Genomic DNA, 14497 nt, shown 5'->3' on the forward strand with positions numbered 1-14497 from the left:
TTGTTGTTCCCCTACTGAATCTTTACTATTTTTTGTCATAGTTTTTTTACCAATTTACCCTAAGATTCCCCACTATTTACCAAAAAAACCCTAAGATTCTACCCATTCCCACCCACTTTTACCCCACCCACCTTATTTAATTATTTAACCTAACCCCACCCCCCCTCCCTTTATAACCCGTCCCTTTCTTACTTTTCACTCTCATCCCTCATTCTGATTTCTCTCTCTCACCTCTTCGGATCTCTCTCTCTCTCTCTCTCTCTCTCTCTCTCTCTCTCTCTCTTATTTCACTCTCTCTCTTAAAATCCCTCCCCTGTTCTTGAGAAAACCCTAGGTTTTTCGCCTCTGTTCTGGGTTTTCCTCTCCAAATCTCTCAAATCCGAAACGTTTTCGCAAAAATTCTTTCATAAAAATTACTCGGATTCATATTCCGAGCAGATCCCCTCTATTTTTGTCCCCTTTTTGGTCCCTAATCGTCGCTGATTGTGTTGTCTATCTTTGTTTCTCTGGTACGTGATGGGTTCTTCTTTGTTTAGAACTCGAGGTGATTCTGGGATGGGAACTTCCGGTCAAAGAATCCCCGATTCCAACTGTGATTGGGGATCCAAGTGCAACTGTCCTAACAACGAGCATTCCTACTCCGGCGAGTATAAAACAATCTATATTTGGCCCAAAAAGAAAATACGAGTACTCGAAACTATTTGAAAGAATGGTTTGAGAAGAGGGAAGTGGAGCCAGGAGAGGAGGTTGAGTCAAAATATGACGATCGGAAACCCACATCCTCAGATCTGCGTTTTTTCGGTGAAGGAGATTCCGATGAGGTATTACTTTTGATTTTTTGCGATTTATTTAGGGTTATTTATGTCGGTTTTATTAAAATGGTTTGATGATTGTTTGCATGTCTAAAAATGTGGGATTTAATAAATTTTGGAATTATTTGGAGTATTGTTCATTGTACTCGGATTATTTATTGGATAAGTTGCTCTGATTTCCCATTGCATGTGCTAAAAATGCAGATCTGATATTATTTCGAATTTGTTGGGAATTTTTTGGAGATTTGTTGGAATAAATCGGGCTTTTATGTTATTTTGTGCTCTGTTTTCTCATTGCATGTTGTTAAAATTGAGTTATGAATTTATTTGGATATATTTGGAAATTATTTGAATTAAATCGAAATATTCATGTGTTTTGTTGATCTGTTTTCCCATTGCATGTGGTAAAAAATGGGATCTGGATGTATTTGGAAATTTATATTAAATTTTTGTTGGTAAAAATGGGATCTGGATGTATTCGGAATATTAGTTGGATTATAATGGAATTATTTTGTGGTTTGCTCTCATTTATCTCATTGCATGTGGTAAAAAATGGGATCTGGATGTATTTGGAAATTTATTTTGAATTTTACAATATTTGTTGGATTTTAATGGAATTATTTTGTGGTTTGCTCTCATTTATCTCATTGCATGTGGTAACCATGGTGATCTGAAATTATTTGGAACTTTATTTTGAGTTTTTTGATTAAATCGGATTAATTTTTGATTGATAATGGTGTGAAATATTGATCTGATTTTAATTCATGGTCCCCTGTTATTTTATGATGGCATTAATCATGTTGTTTGTCCCCTATTGATTGCAAGGAACCAAGTGGGTCTGATTCATTTGATCTGGTGTATGTTGGAGAGTGTGAAAATGAGAATGGTGATGCTGTTGGGTCTCCAGGGCAACGTTCATCTGGTTATCCCTACTCAAAGAAAGTTGAAAAGGGAAAAAAATCGGCTTCAGCATCTGATGATGCTTAGATAAGTCTGTCTCCTTTCTTCCTTTTAATTTTATTGAATGCTGGCTAGTTGTGGAGTCATAAGGTGGATGCCAACAACTGTGATCTGTTGTTGGCCAGGGGTGTTGTTGTTTGGATGATGATGTTGTGATTTGTTGTATGGATGTTGATGTTAGATAATGATGTTGGTATAATGATATTGATAATGATGATTGGATGATGGTGTTGCCATATGGTTTTAATAATGCTGTGGAATGTTGTCTGTGTGATGAACATGATTTGATGCTTAATGTCCCCTGTTTTATGGTGTGTTTTGTGTATGATAAATATGTTGCTTTGGTGAGTATGAGATTTGATCAGTATAACTATGTTTTGGATTAGTAAAGGCATGAAATGAATATAATTTGGGGATAGGGTTTGAGTTATTTAAGTCCTCTCAATGTGGCCTTGTGTTGAATGCTTAATGTCCAAGTATGTCCCTTTAGGATAAAGTAATGTCCCTTTATTGATTGTGATCGATGATGAGTCTTTTTAATGCTGAGGAACAAGTCTTATTAACCACAAATGCTCGTGCTGCCATTAGTATCAGTAATGATATTTCTCGGGCGCTAAGTGTTTGTGGTTTGGATTTGTTTTAATGATGCTTGGGGACATTCTGAGATCAATATTAGGAGGTTTGTGATGTTCAATGATGTGATTGTTGATATTCTGAGATCTATGTTTTAATAATTGTCTTTTAACTTCTTTTGTCCAACGGAGTGAATGTCATTTCATACAATCAAATGTGAATATCAATCATTCCATTGGGCAGAAGAACGTTAAAGATATGATAGTATTGAAACTAGTTGATCAATGATGTGTGTCAATATGTCTGAGAAATGAAACCCTACATGTTAATGATCTGTTTAATGTTTGATGTCCCATGAATCAGTAGAGGTCTATGATGAGTCTTTCATTTGATGAGATTCAAACCCTATGTTTTGATCACTTCATGTTTCATTTGATGCATTGCTGATTGTTATGTTTGATCTGTGACGAGTCATCATTTGCCGAGACTCAAACCCAATGTTACAATAACACTTGTGCACCATTAGCATCATTGATGCTCTTCCGGAGCTAAGTGTTAGGGGATAGGGTATGTGTCAATGATGCTTGGGGACATTCTGAGATCTTATGTCATGTTAAATATGTTGTGTTAGTGATTTGTTTTGGCTTTCCGGTCTTTTGCTAGTTTTAATGTGTTAGGATACAATGAAATTGAATCCTTCACATATAAACTGGCATTAGACGGGAGAGGCAATTCATGTCTTGCAAAACAACATGTATGATTGTGGGGTTACTGATATTCAATGATGTTTAGTGTTGATATTCTGTGATGTATGTGTTGATAACCTGAGATATTTGTTTCAAAACATGTCCTTCATCACCTTTTACAAAAGGGAATACAGATCATTTCATAATCATTGAGTGATCATGTATCCCCTTTTGTAAAAGGGTGATGAGGTTGTTAATCATTTAGAAACAAATTGGTCAATGATGTAAATCAACTTAACTGAGATTCAAACCTTGTGCATTCTTGCCTTGTGCATCGTTGCCTTGTTCATTGCTTCCTTGTTTTTGCTGATTTGTTCTTGTTTCCTTGTTCAGTGATGAAATGGTTATGTAACTCAAATATTACATCTTTTGGCACATCGGCATCCAAGTGGGAAGATTTTCCATCTGAAAATGATGTGATATGCATTCTTTCCATTTGGATGCCGATGTGTTTAGAGATGTGATGTGATAAAGTTATGTAATTATGCCTTGTGATCTGTGATGAGTCTTCATTTTATGAGTGTCAAACCCTATGTTTTTCAATCAAACTCATGCACCATTAGCATCCATGATGTTTTTCAGGAGCTAAGTTTAATTGGAAAGGGTTTGATTCAATGATTTTTGGGGACATTCTGAGATATTTATGATTCTTTAAGAACACTTTGTTATCAATGATGAAATGATTGTTTTTGTCAAAATTACTTCTTTCGACGCATCGATTTCTAAGTGGGAATAATTTCCATCTGAAAATGATGTGATATTATTATTTATTTCCATTTAGAAGCCGATGTGTTTAGAGTTGTGATTTTGTATGTCCTGAGTTTCTTGGGCCCTTAGTATCCTCTGTCAAATGGAGTCAGTATCCTCTGTCAAATGGAGTCAGTTTCTTGGGCCCTTAGTATCCCCTTGATCATTCATGTTGTAATTCACTATCTTGCCTCTGCTGCCTTGTTGTCCCCTTGCCTCTGCTGCCTTGTTCTTGTTTTGCCTGTGCTGACTTGTTCTTGCTTTGCCACTGCTGCCTTGTTGTCCCCTTGCCTCTGCTGCCTTGTTCTTGTTTTGCCTCTGCTGACTTGTTCTTGTTTTGCCACTTCTGCATTGTTATTGTTTTGCCTCTGCTGCCTTGTTCTTGTTTTGCCTATGCTGCCTCTTCTGCCTTGTTTTGCCTATGTGCTTATAACTCTCAGCATGTGAATAATAGTGATGTGAATAAGAATGATTAAAACAAACTTGAATAAACTTAAACATGAGATTCATTCATTGATGCTTCCAAAAGATATGCTTACAAAATATTTTGCCTACATGTTATGCTTGCATTTAATCTTACAAAAGTGACACATTGGTTTTACTTGTCAATTTAAAAACATGTCCCCAAAATACAAAAAGTTATCTAATTGTTTGCTCTTTGCTTCACTGGTTTGCTTTCCATTCATCATAGAGTTGCATGCATTCATTAACTGCCCATATAGGTGCCTTGACTTGCTCTGACAGTCTGCCTTCATCTTCTAGAATCTTCTTCTTGTTGTGTGGAAGTTGGTAATCATTGTTGCCTTTGTGTTTTAGAATCTCATTAGAAACAAACTGTAATGTCATCCACACATTAGACAATGTCTTAGGATGCAACTCATTAAAAGAATCATACACTGCTCCACTTAAGTCCACAGTTTTAGGCATTTTCTTGTGCATAAGTGATTGTATTGACCTGAAAAATCCCAAGTCCAAGATGTTGCAATCTGGACTGTTTGCTGGCTGTTGAGTCAACACAAAAGTGAACCCATCTTGTTTGTAGTGTAGTTGCCATTCAGGATCATTTTGCAATATATGTGCCTTTGCATTATCTTGAATAATATAGATGACCTTTTCCCCTTCATGTGGTGGCCACTTAGCCTTGATTGCTGGAAGTAGCTTGTTGATCATCATTGCCCTTGTCTCTATTTGATTTACAGACTTCACTGGCTTTGTTTCAATGGTCCCCTTTAGTCTGTTTTTTGATGTCCTCTTGGCTGCAATTGCATTTGTGAATGGAAATATGCCTATTTTACCATCAAATTCACATTCCCCATTTTCACCCCACCTTGGTCTGGCTACTGCTGCCATGAACATGAATTTTGGTATCTTGGTTCTTGAACATGCACTTCTGTGTGGATAGGGTTCATTGTTTGCAAGATAAACTCTCTGGTTTTTTTTGAGTCAAATAAAACCACTTCTCATCAATATGAATGAAGTCATACATGCTGTAATATGTTGGTTCTTGTGGTATAGTGTAATCCATTATCAGTCTGAGTGCCCACCTTATCCTTGCCATTTTGCATGCTTCTGAAATGCCTGGATGCAAGGGACTTGAGTGTGGCTTAATAATTTTCCTCTTGATAAGCCTCCATACTGTTGTTGGTCCCAAATTGAGCATTCTTGCAAGATCTACGATGCATGTTCTGTCCCCCATGCCTATTTGTGCAATTGAGTCATAGGAGACTTGAACCTTTTTCCTTCCACATCTGTGATACTGGCTTTGCACAATATATGAATTCATTGCTGCCTTCTGTTTCTTTGCTTTGTCCCATATTTTGCCTATGGTTTTTCTGGTGTAATCATATTCTATGACTGCATTCCTTATTGCCCCATACAACAGAGTTTCTGAATCTGGAATCTTTCTATTTAGCAGGAACACCAATATTTCTAGCCTCAATTCATTATTTATTCTTGGAATCCTTGGCTTGTGATGATCTGTTGTGTGTGTTGCTGTTTGATGATGATGAGGTGATGCATTTTCTGATGGTGGTGGAAAGTTCAAATCAAAAATATATGGTACCTCTTGAAAGTTGGTATTTTGCTGCTGCACTCCCCCTTCTACTTCTGGTACATGTTGTACATCTTCAGTGCTGTTTGGTACATCTTCATTAAACTCAAAGTCCCCAATATTAGCAGCAGTATTTTCAGAAGTTTGTACCAAGTCAGCAGCATCATCACCTTCCTCCGAGTCAGAATCGGAGTTAATGCCGTCGCCTTCATCATTAGAAAAACCGAGGAAATCGTCATCCTTTTGATCTGAAGCCATTAAGTCCCCTGTTTTTTTGCTCTTTAATGCTGAATTGAGGAAGAATATTTGGTGTCTCCTTGTATTTATTGAACATGAGTTGGATCAGAATTTTGGTCTTTTGTGGGGAAAGTGACCCTATTTATAAAGGCAAATCACTTTTTCAATCCCTCAAAATTTTGGAGGGAAACACTAAGTCAATGTTTAATTTTTTGGGAAAATTTCATGGAAATTTTGGAGGGAAATTTGGGAGTCTGTTTTTTGGGCAAATATTCCAGCCAAAAAAAAACGTGACTCATTGTAATCTGATTGGTCCATGTAATTTCTGTTGGGTCCCCTAGCCCATGTGACTGAAATGTTTGTTGATTTAATTCAATACTTTAATAAACATCTACTTTTCCCCCAATTAATTAAATACTTTCTCTCTCTTTAATTTTTTTTTTCTTACACACAATCATTATTCTTACACCTAATCATTACTCATATCCCAATACAACCCAAGATTCAGTTTTCTTAAAAAAACCCCAACATTCCTTATGGGTACAACAAAAAGGAATGGAGGGAGTACTATATACAACTCCTATCCAAAATCAAACACTCTAGTCATTTTAAAATAAATCTAAAATAAAAGTCAATCTAAAATCAAGCACTAATCTAAAATTAAAATTAAAAAAAACACTAATATACATATTTACCCCGAAATAGTGAAACACCACCTAATATAATAAGACAAAATAATTAATAAAATAAAAAATAAAACGAAACTCATCCATCGCACGGGCTTCAAAATAGTAATACATAAAATCGTAGAAAAAAACAAAATATCATAAATATTACCATTATTGTGGCCCCCCATATAACAGTTTCATCTACTTTTTCATTTTTCAGGTGGTAAAAAACAAGTTTTAATATTTTTTTTTAGGTGGAAATATAAAAGTTTTAGTTTTTTAGGTGGTATAAAGCAATATTTCAACTTTTTTAGGTGGTAACAAACAATTTTTCCTAACTTTACCCAACTTTTTGGAGCGATTTCCGTCAATATTGCACAAAGATAAGTTAATTCCCAAAATACGTTACTTTTTTTGTTAATTCCCACCATACCGTCCACGTCAGCATGGGAGAGAGAAAACTAATTTTTTTTTTCCGGTTCAACACTAAACCGCTATCTGAGATAGCGGTTTGATTTAGAACTAAACCGCTATCTCAGAATGCGGTTTATACTACTTAGCCGCATTCTGAGATAGCGGTTTAGTTCAAAACCAAACCGCTATCTCAGATAGCGGTTCATAATGCCCCCTGCTCCAAACTTGCAGTTTCCAGTGTGCAGCCAGAAAATGGGCTGAGATCTTCTGCCAAATAGTCCAACTCCAACAACCTGTAAACAAATCCAAGATCTCCAACAACGTCTATAATCCAACTCCAACGTTTGTAATCCAACTCCAATAACCTCCACAAATCATACCAACCAACCAAACCATAACACTTATGCAACAAAATAGAAGAGTGCAAACAAAAAATTTCCAAAAGTTCAATCGTTCCAATAATGACACATGAGTTTCTAAAAGTTCTAAAAGTTCCAATACTAGCAAAAAGAACAAAAGATTACACAAAATTTCTAATGTAGCTCAAATCTAAGTTCTACGTTGTTTCTTTGAATGCTCGGACGATGAAAATGAGGACTCATCCTCCTCGGCAATTGGCTCGGGACGTTGACTAGGAGAGCAACCCTTTTGTCGCCGGTAAGTGAGAAGCTGCAAAGGAGGAGATGAAATAACTTGTGATGCTGGCGGAGATGCAGGAGGAGTAAGAGGTGGAGGGCGTGGAGAAGGTGGTGGTGGAGGGCGTGGAGAAGGTGGTGGTGGAGGGTGTGGAGAAGTAAGTGCTATAGGGCGTAGAGGAGGAGTAAGTGGTGGAGGGCGTGCACGTGGTGGTCGAAAACCACGCCCTCGAGAAACATGTGAGGTGGAGGTGTCGGGTGTACACTGAGACGAGGCTAAATCATATTGTTGGAGGATATGTTCTTGCCCCACTCTTGATAAGGTCTCAATGCAAGAGGAACTCAAATTGCGTAACGTATCAAGAGTGAGAGGAAGGGCCAAACTGGGAGGTAACTCTAACGCAGAATCCACAGCTCGAGTGCATCTTGAGGCAAGATCAGCCAATGCATGTGACTACAAAAAAGAATGTGAAACAATAATTAGAATTCAACATTAGTTATGAATATAAACATTATACATGAAAATGGAACAAGGATTAATTTACCAAAATAATATCAGAGGAAGACGGCTGATAATGAGTGGTGGGGGGTGATCGTGTAACAGGAGTAATGAGGAGTCTCGTGATGCTACAATACCAATCCATATACTCCTTCATCCTCTCACGATGACCGGCAAAAGGAGTGCCTTGAACAATCCGACTCTCACGATCACGCCACTCCTCCACATATTTGCGATGCATCTCTTCAAACTTCTTGTTTTTATGCCGTCGATCCACATTATGAAGATCAACACTCGTGTCACACGCAACGGGAACTGACTGTTCCAATCCAAACTGACGCATCACTCGATTTGGGTAGTGGTACTCAACAATGTCAAAGCAAATCAACGGTACAACTGAGCGCCATATATCTCTATCACATCTACAAATTTCGGGTAGTAAACCAAGTACCGTCTCTGAATATGGCTGCCAAGTCATCTACAATAAGTAAAAAGTGAGTATTTAGGCAATTTTAGGTGAAATTAAGCAATTTTAGGCTATTTTGGACAATTCTAGGTGAATTTAAGCCTTTAGGTGTGATTTTAAGCTATTATAGACTATGTTAGGTGAACTTAAGCGTGTTTAGGTGTATTTAGGCTATTTTTGGTGGATTTAGGCTAATTAAGGTGAATTGAAGCTATTTAAGGCGATTTTAGGCCATTTTAGGCGAACTTAAGCCTTTTTAGGCAATCTTTGGTGAATTTAAGCTATTATATGCCATTTTAGGTGAATTTAAGCTATTTTAGCCTATTTTAGGTGAATCCAAGCTATTCTAGACTATGTTAGGTGAATTTAAGCTAGTTTAGGCCTTTTTATGCTATGTTTGGTGGATTTAGGCTAATTAAGGTGAATTGAAGCTATTTTATGCGATTTTAGCCTTTTTAGGCAATTTTTGGTGAATTAAGGGAATTTTTAGACAATTTTTGGTGAATGTAGGCTATTTAAGACAAAAATAACACAAATTTACCTAAATTAACCTAAATTAACATAACTTTATCTAAGTAGAATCGAGGGAGCTCAAATCGACGTTCGTTGACTTAATTGACCTAAGTTGACCTAAGTTGACCTAACTAGTTGAATTAACCACAATTTAGACCAAAGTTGACCAATGTTGACTTAAATTGACCGAAGTTGACCTAACTAGTTGAATTTAGGCAATTTTAGTTGAATTTAGGTCAATTTATGCTATATTAGTTGAATTTAGGTCATTTTATGGTTTTTTAGTTGAATTAATCACAATTTAGACCAAAGTTTACCAAAGTTGACTTAAATTGACCAAAGTTGACCTAACTAATTTAATTTAGGCTATTTTAGTTGAATTTAGGTCAATTTATGCTATTTTAGTTGAATTTAGGTCATTTTATACTTTTAACTTGAATTAATCACAATTTAGACCAAAGTTGACTTAAATTGACAATTTAGACCAAAGTTGACTTAAATTGACAATTTAGACCAAAGTTGAACTAGTTGACTTTAATGCACCTACATTGACAAAAATTGACCAAAGTTGACCTAACTTGAAACAAAAGAAGCATTTGAGTAATTAGTAAGGTGAGATATTAAATACCTGTGTCTCCTTTTGATGGTCAAGTGCATCCCTAAAGAAAGAGAGTCCACTAGCTGTATGGCCACATGAAAAGTGAACCCTAAGCCAACTAACAAAACAAGTAAAGTAAAGTGTTAGTAAAGTAAAGTGTTAACAAATTACTTGATTTATCGAAGTAGTAATGAGTAGTTAAACAAATAAGTTACCTGCATGCTAAGGGGTCCACTCCACGCTGATGCTGAGTACCAAGAATAGATGGATCGTCGACCTCAATAGGATGCTCTGGGTCAGGAGGTGGAGCATCGCGAACTCTCGAAATCCTCGGACGACCAATGTGAATATGCTCCCATGACCATAACTGCAGAAGTATAAGTGGACCACCAATGTCACGGGATCGTCTACGAGCGGCTCGACACATCTGTCGATACAAATAAGCAAGGGTCGCACTCCCCCAGCTGTATGTCCCAGCTCTACGCAAGTCGCGTATCAATGGCAAGTAGACGAGCTGCACGGCATCACCGCTCTTATCAGCAAACAAAATGGACCCCATAAGTGCAAGAATATATGCTCGGCTAAACCTCTCATAAACAATATCAGCAGCGTCATCAGGGGGGCCCTGACTGAAGTGTCGCCTCAACCAAGTCATCCTCAATGATGAACCCTGGAGAACAGGTTTTCCATCATCACCAGGCTCTGGTCGTATCCCTAACAACTCCTCGACTAAAGCTGACCACACCCCAGTACCATCCCCTGTGACAGGAGCCCCATGAACTCTGAGCCCCAACAAAACAGCGACATCCTGCAGAGTAATAGTAGCCTCACCAACAGCCAAATGAAAAGTGTGCGTCTCCTGTCTCCATCTCTCAATCAATGCTGTGATCAAAGACCTATCTAAGGCTAATCCACCACCAACCAATCTATGTACACCATAGAACCCTGCTAATCTAACAAACTCCAAGACTCGATCATGTATCACCCACTCTCCTAAACCAAGCACGTGCTCCCGACACGTCAAAAGCCTGTCCATACCCCCTCCCCAAACATCCTCACTCCTATGCTCCGCCTGCAACGTCAAAACCGAAGTATCACGTGGGCCGGGATGTATTTATTTATAAGTCTGTCATATTTTTGTTAAAAGTAATGTTATCAAAGCAAAAAAATTAAATAAAGAAAAGTGTATGTGTAAACTAACCGGGTACCCGGAACAGGAACCGGTTCCCACCGGTTTCGAGACTGGTTCCAAAAATCTAGGATTCGGTCACAAGCGGGTCCGAGACCGGTTCCAAAAACCAGGAACCGGTAGTGACCAGTTCCGGTACCGGTTCCTTAGAATCTTATCGGGTACTCGGTCCTGCTCACCCCTACTTATAGAATTATTATTAATGAAAAATTATATTAAGAAACCATACCTTGAGAGAAAACCAATAATAAAATATTCGGTTTCAACTTTAGTTGAAAAGGATCACCTCCTATAAAAGTAACCTTAATTATAATTTACTATTTTACTTGACTGACTCTTAAGCGCGACTTAAATAAAATCATTGACTGTAGAAAAAATTTATTTGGTTGAGAAAAAACTAGAAATAAAAAACAATAACGACTTATAGGTAATAAAAATAATTGTTTTTATGTAAATTGTAAATTCGTAAATGTTTTTTTTGTGTAAATTCGTAAATGTGTTTTTTTTTTAATTTGTTGAATCATGAGTGGTGTCATATAAATGATTATTTGTTTTTTGTCGTAAATTGTTTAATTTAATTTGTTTTTGAAATTATTCCGTTAAAAATGATCGGCTTCATTTAATAAAATACTCTAGTCAATGAAAATAATATTTCTAATTTATTTAATTTTCTAAAATAAATACTCTGCATGGATATTTTTTTTATTTTTTTTGAGGGAAACATGGATATTTTAATTAATTTTTACTAATATATACAATTCCATTCAAAATCAAACACTTCAAATATTTAAAAAACAAATCTATAACGAAATCCTATCCAAATCAAACATTAATCTAATCTAATATGGAGTATATATGATTAAAGCGGCACATTTTCTTAGTTTTTAGAGCGCCACATAAGAAATCATTAGTTCTGGCCGATGAGAAATAATATTTCTAATTTATTTCAGAATTAAAAAATATTTTTCAAATCATTAGATTCGGCCAGTGAGAAAAAAGATTTATAATCTATTTTAGAAATGAAAAAAATTGTGCCACATAAATAAATAAATAAATATGTTCCATGCACATATTTTAATTAATTAAATACTAATAAAGAATATATCTAATAAAACTCTACACACAAGAGTGTTCCATCCATAATCAAACACTCGAATCTTATATCTATCTAAGAGATGAACTTTGGAATAGCATAAAGAGCGCCACCTAGGAAAATATTTTTTTTTTATTTTGTTATGTAATATGATAAATAAAAGATATTAAAAAAATGATTATAACGCTACTACAACAACAACAACAACAATAATAATAATAATAATAATAATAATAATAATAATAATAATAATAATAATAATAATAATAATAATAATATATGTAATCATATTACTATTTGACCAAAAAAACCGACCTTTGTTTTACTTCCCATTATAAATCAGGGCACCATAATCTCACTAGCTTTCAAAGTCTAAACAATGAGAATTTTTTAGCGTGGAGTGCAAAATAAGTTATGTAAACCTTTAGCAAAGTCGTGTTTCTTCACTTTTTAAATAGTATGAATATGTAGTTTTAATTCGTTCATCGATCATCTCTTCCTTTAATAATTGGTACCCACAACACCAACGTTGGATGAATGTTCCAAACAATTAGATTAATGTTTTGTTTAAAATTGTGCATAGCAGTGGTGTGTAGTTTCTTCTTAAAAAAGTAGTAACCTGCATTTTTTGGATATTGTGAATTAATTTAGAGTAGCTTTTATTGATTCCTTACTTAACGTGGGTTGTATTGTAATCCCCCGTAAATTTATAAATTTTATTAAATATATTTTAACGTATATTATTTATATTTAAATAGAATTTATGAATTTTAGTAATAAATATATAATTAACGTATATTTATTTTATTTACGTTTTAAATATTTTAACGATTTATGAAATTAAAAGTAATTTTAGAATTTTACGTTGAAAAGAATTCGAATTACAAAAACGCGTTCGATTGAATTTGGAAAACAACCTTAACCGGTTTTGGATTCAAACAAACTCAATTCTAATCCTAGCCCAAATTGACAAAGCCCAAAACAAGAGAACCCATATCCTCAACCCAGAATTCAATTTCACGTGAAACAAAAGAAACAGCAAAACCCTCCCCTTTGAAACTTCACATGAAAACCCAAAAAGCAAAACCTCTCCCTCTCCTTTTGCTGAACGCCGACCACCACCACCACCTGTCGTTCCTGCCGTGTACTCCCCTGCTTGCAGCGCCGCCGCCGTCTACCAACTACACCGCCGGTAGTCTCCTTCCTTCTCCTCCCTTTTCGTTTTTCATTTTGTTTTCTTTTTCGTTATTCTTCATCTCTCCTCCTCACTCGATGTTTTCTGATTACCCAGCCAGCACCACCGCACGGCCGCCTGCCGCCGCCAGCCGGGCCGCCTAGTCCAGCGACCACCTTATCACTGCCGCGCCTCTGTCCGTTGGCCAGATTCTCTCTTCCTTCTCCTCCAACGCACGCAAGAACCCCCCTCCCTTTTTTGCTTCTTGCTTCATGCTCCGCACACGCAGCCACCACCGGCGCCACCTGTGCCGAGCTGTTGAGTTCAGTGCCGGTGCCGCACCGCCTTGCCCGCCGCCCTGCACCTCCCCTCTCTTCTAGTTTTTGGTTAATTCTCAACCCTAAACTAAATTATGTTTTAGTTATGTTTTAATTAAATATATTTTATTAGTTTAATTCATGTTTCTTGAATTAAATTATAGTTTTATTATTAAGTTAGGAATTTCAGATTATATACTTTGCATAATTAATAATTTAATTTTCAGATTTATATATTTGAATTAAAATAAGGATTTTAATTATTAAAACATGAATGTTTAAGATTTTAATAGTTTTAAAATCATGATAGAATGGTTATGAATTATTAAAATTATTATTTTTATGTTCTAAGCATGATAATTTGGTTTTGGGAAAGCTTTAAACGATTTCATATTGCTGAAAATTTAAAGTATGACGTTTGCGAAGAGTTTTCAACGAATTTCAATCATTGATTCAATAATTATGATGCTAGGAAATCAAATGTTCAAGTTTTTAATGTTAGGGAATGTCCTAAATATGTTTAAGATGTATTTAGAATGCTTTGTTATTGTTGTGAGTGATTAGAGGTTGATTGGGAATATTTGTTGGTTGTTTCAGGCGGAGAATTCTCTTTAGGCGACTTTTGAAAGTGTTAAAGTGGCCTATTAGTTGTTTACACAAGGTACGTACATACCTGTGTGCTTGGAATGTGTGTTATCTGTTGAAACCAAGTTGAAATTTGTTGATGGACTTGATTATGTTGGAATTTCATGTTTAACATTGTTGGATGGACATGTTGAACATATATATTTCGTTATGAGGATTAT

At 35.9% G+C, this 14497-nt stretch overlaps 1 protein-coding gene across 1 annotated transcript; it reads right to left on the reverse strand.

Annotated features, from left to right (window-relative positions):
- Positions 1-7409: 7409 nt before the first annotated feature.
- LOC130465560 (serine/threonine-protein phosphatase 7 long form homolog) lies at positions 7410-11020 on the reverse strand. Its single transcript, XM_056834368.1, has 5 exons — positions 10134-11020; positions 9949-10036; positions 8388-8819; positions 7806-8296; positions 7410-7707 (listed from the first exon to the last, which is right to left on the reverse strand). Exons 1-5 carry the CDS (start codon positions 10952-10954, stop codon positions 7410-7412), a joined length of 2130 nt encoding a protein of 709 aa, XP_056690346.1. The 5' UTR covers positions 10955-11020.
- Positions 11021-14497: the final 3477 nt, after the last annotated feature.

Source organism: Spinacia oleracea, chromosome 1, assembly GCF_020520425.1.
Source record: "Spinacia oleracea cultivar Varoflay chromosome 1, BTI_SOV_V1, whole genome shotgun sequence".
Lineage (NCBI taxonomy): Eukaryota > Viridiplantae > Streptophyta > Magnoliopsida > Caryophyllales > Amaranthaceae > Spinacia > Spinacia oleracea.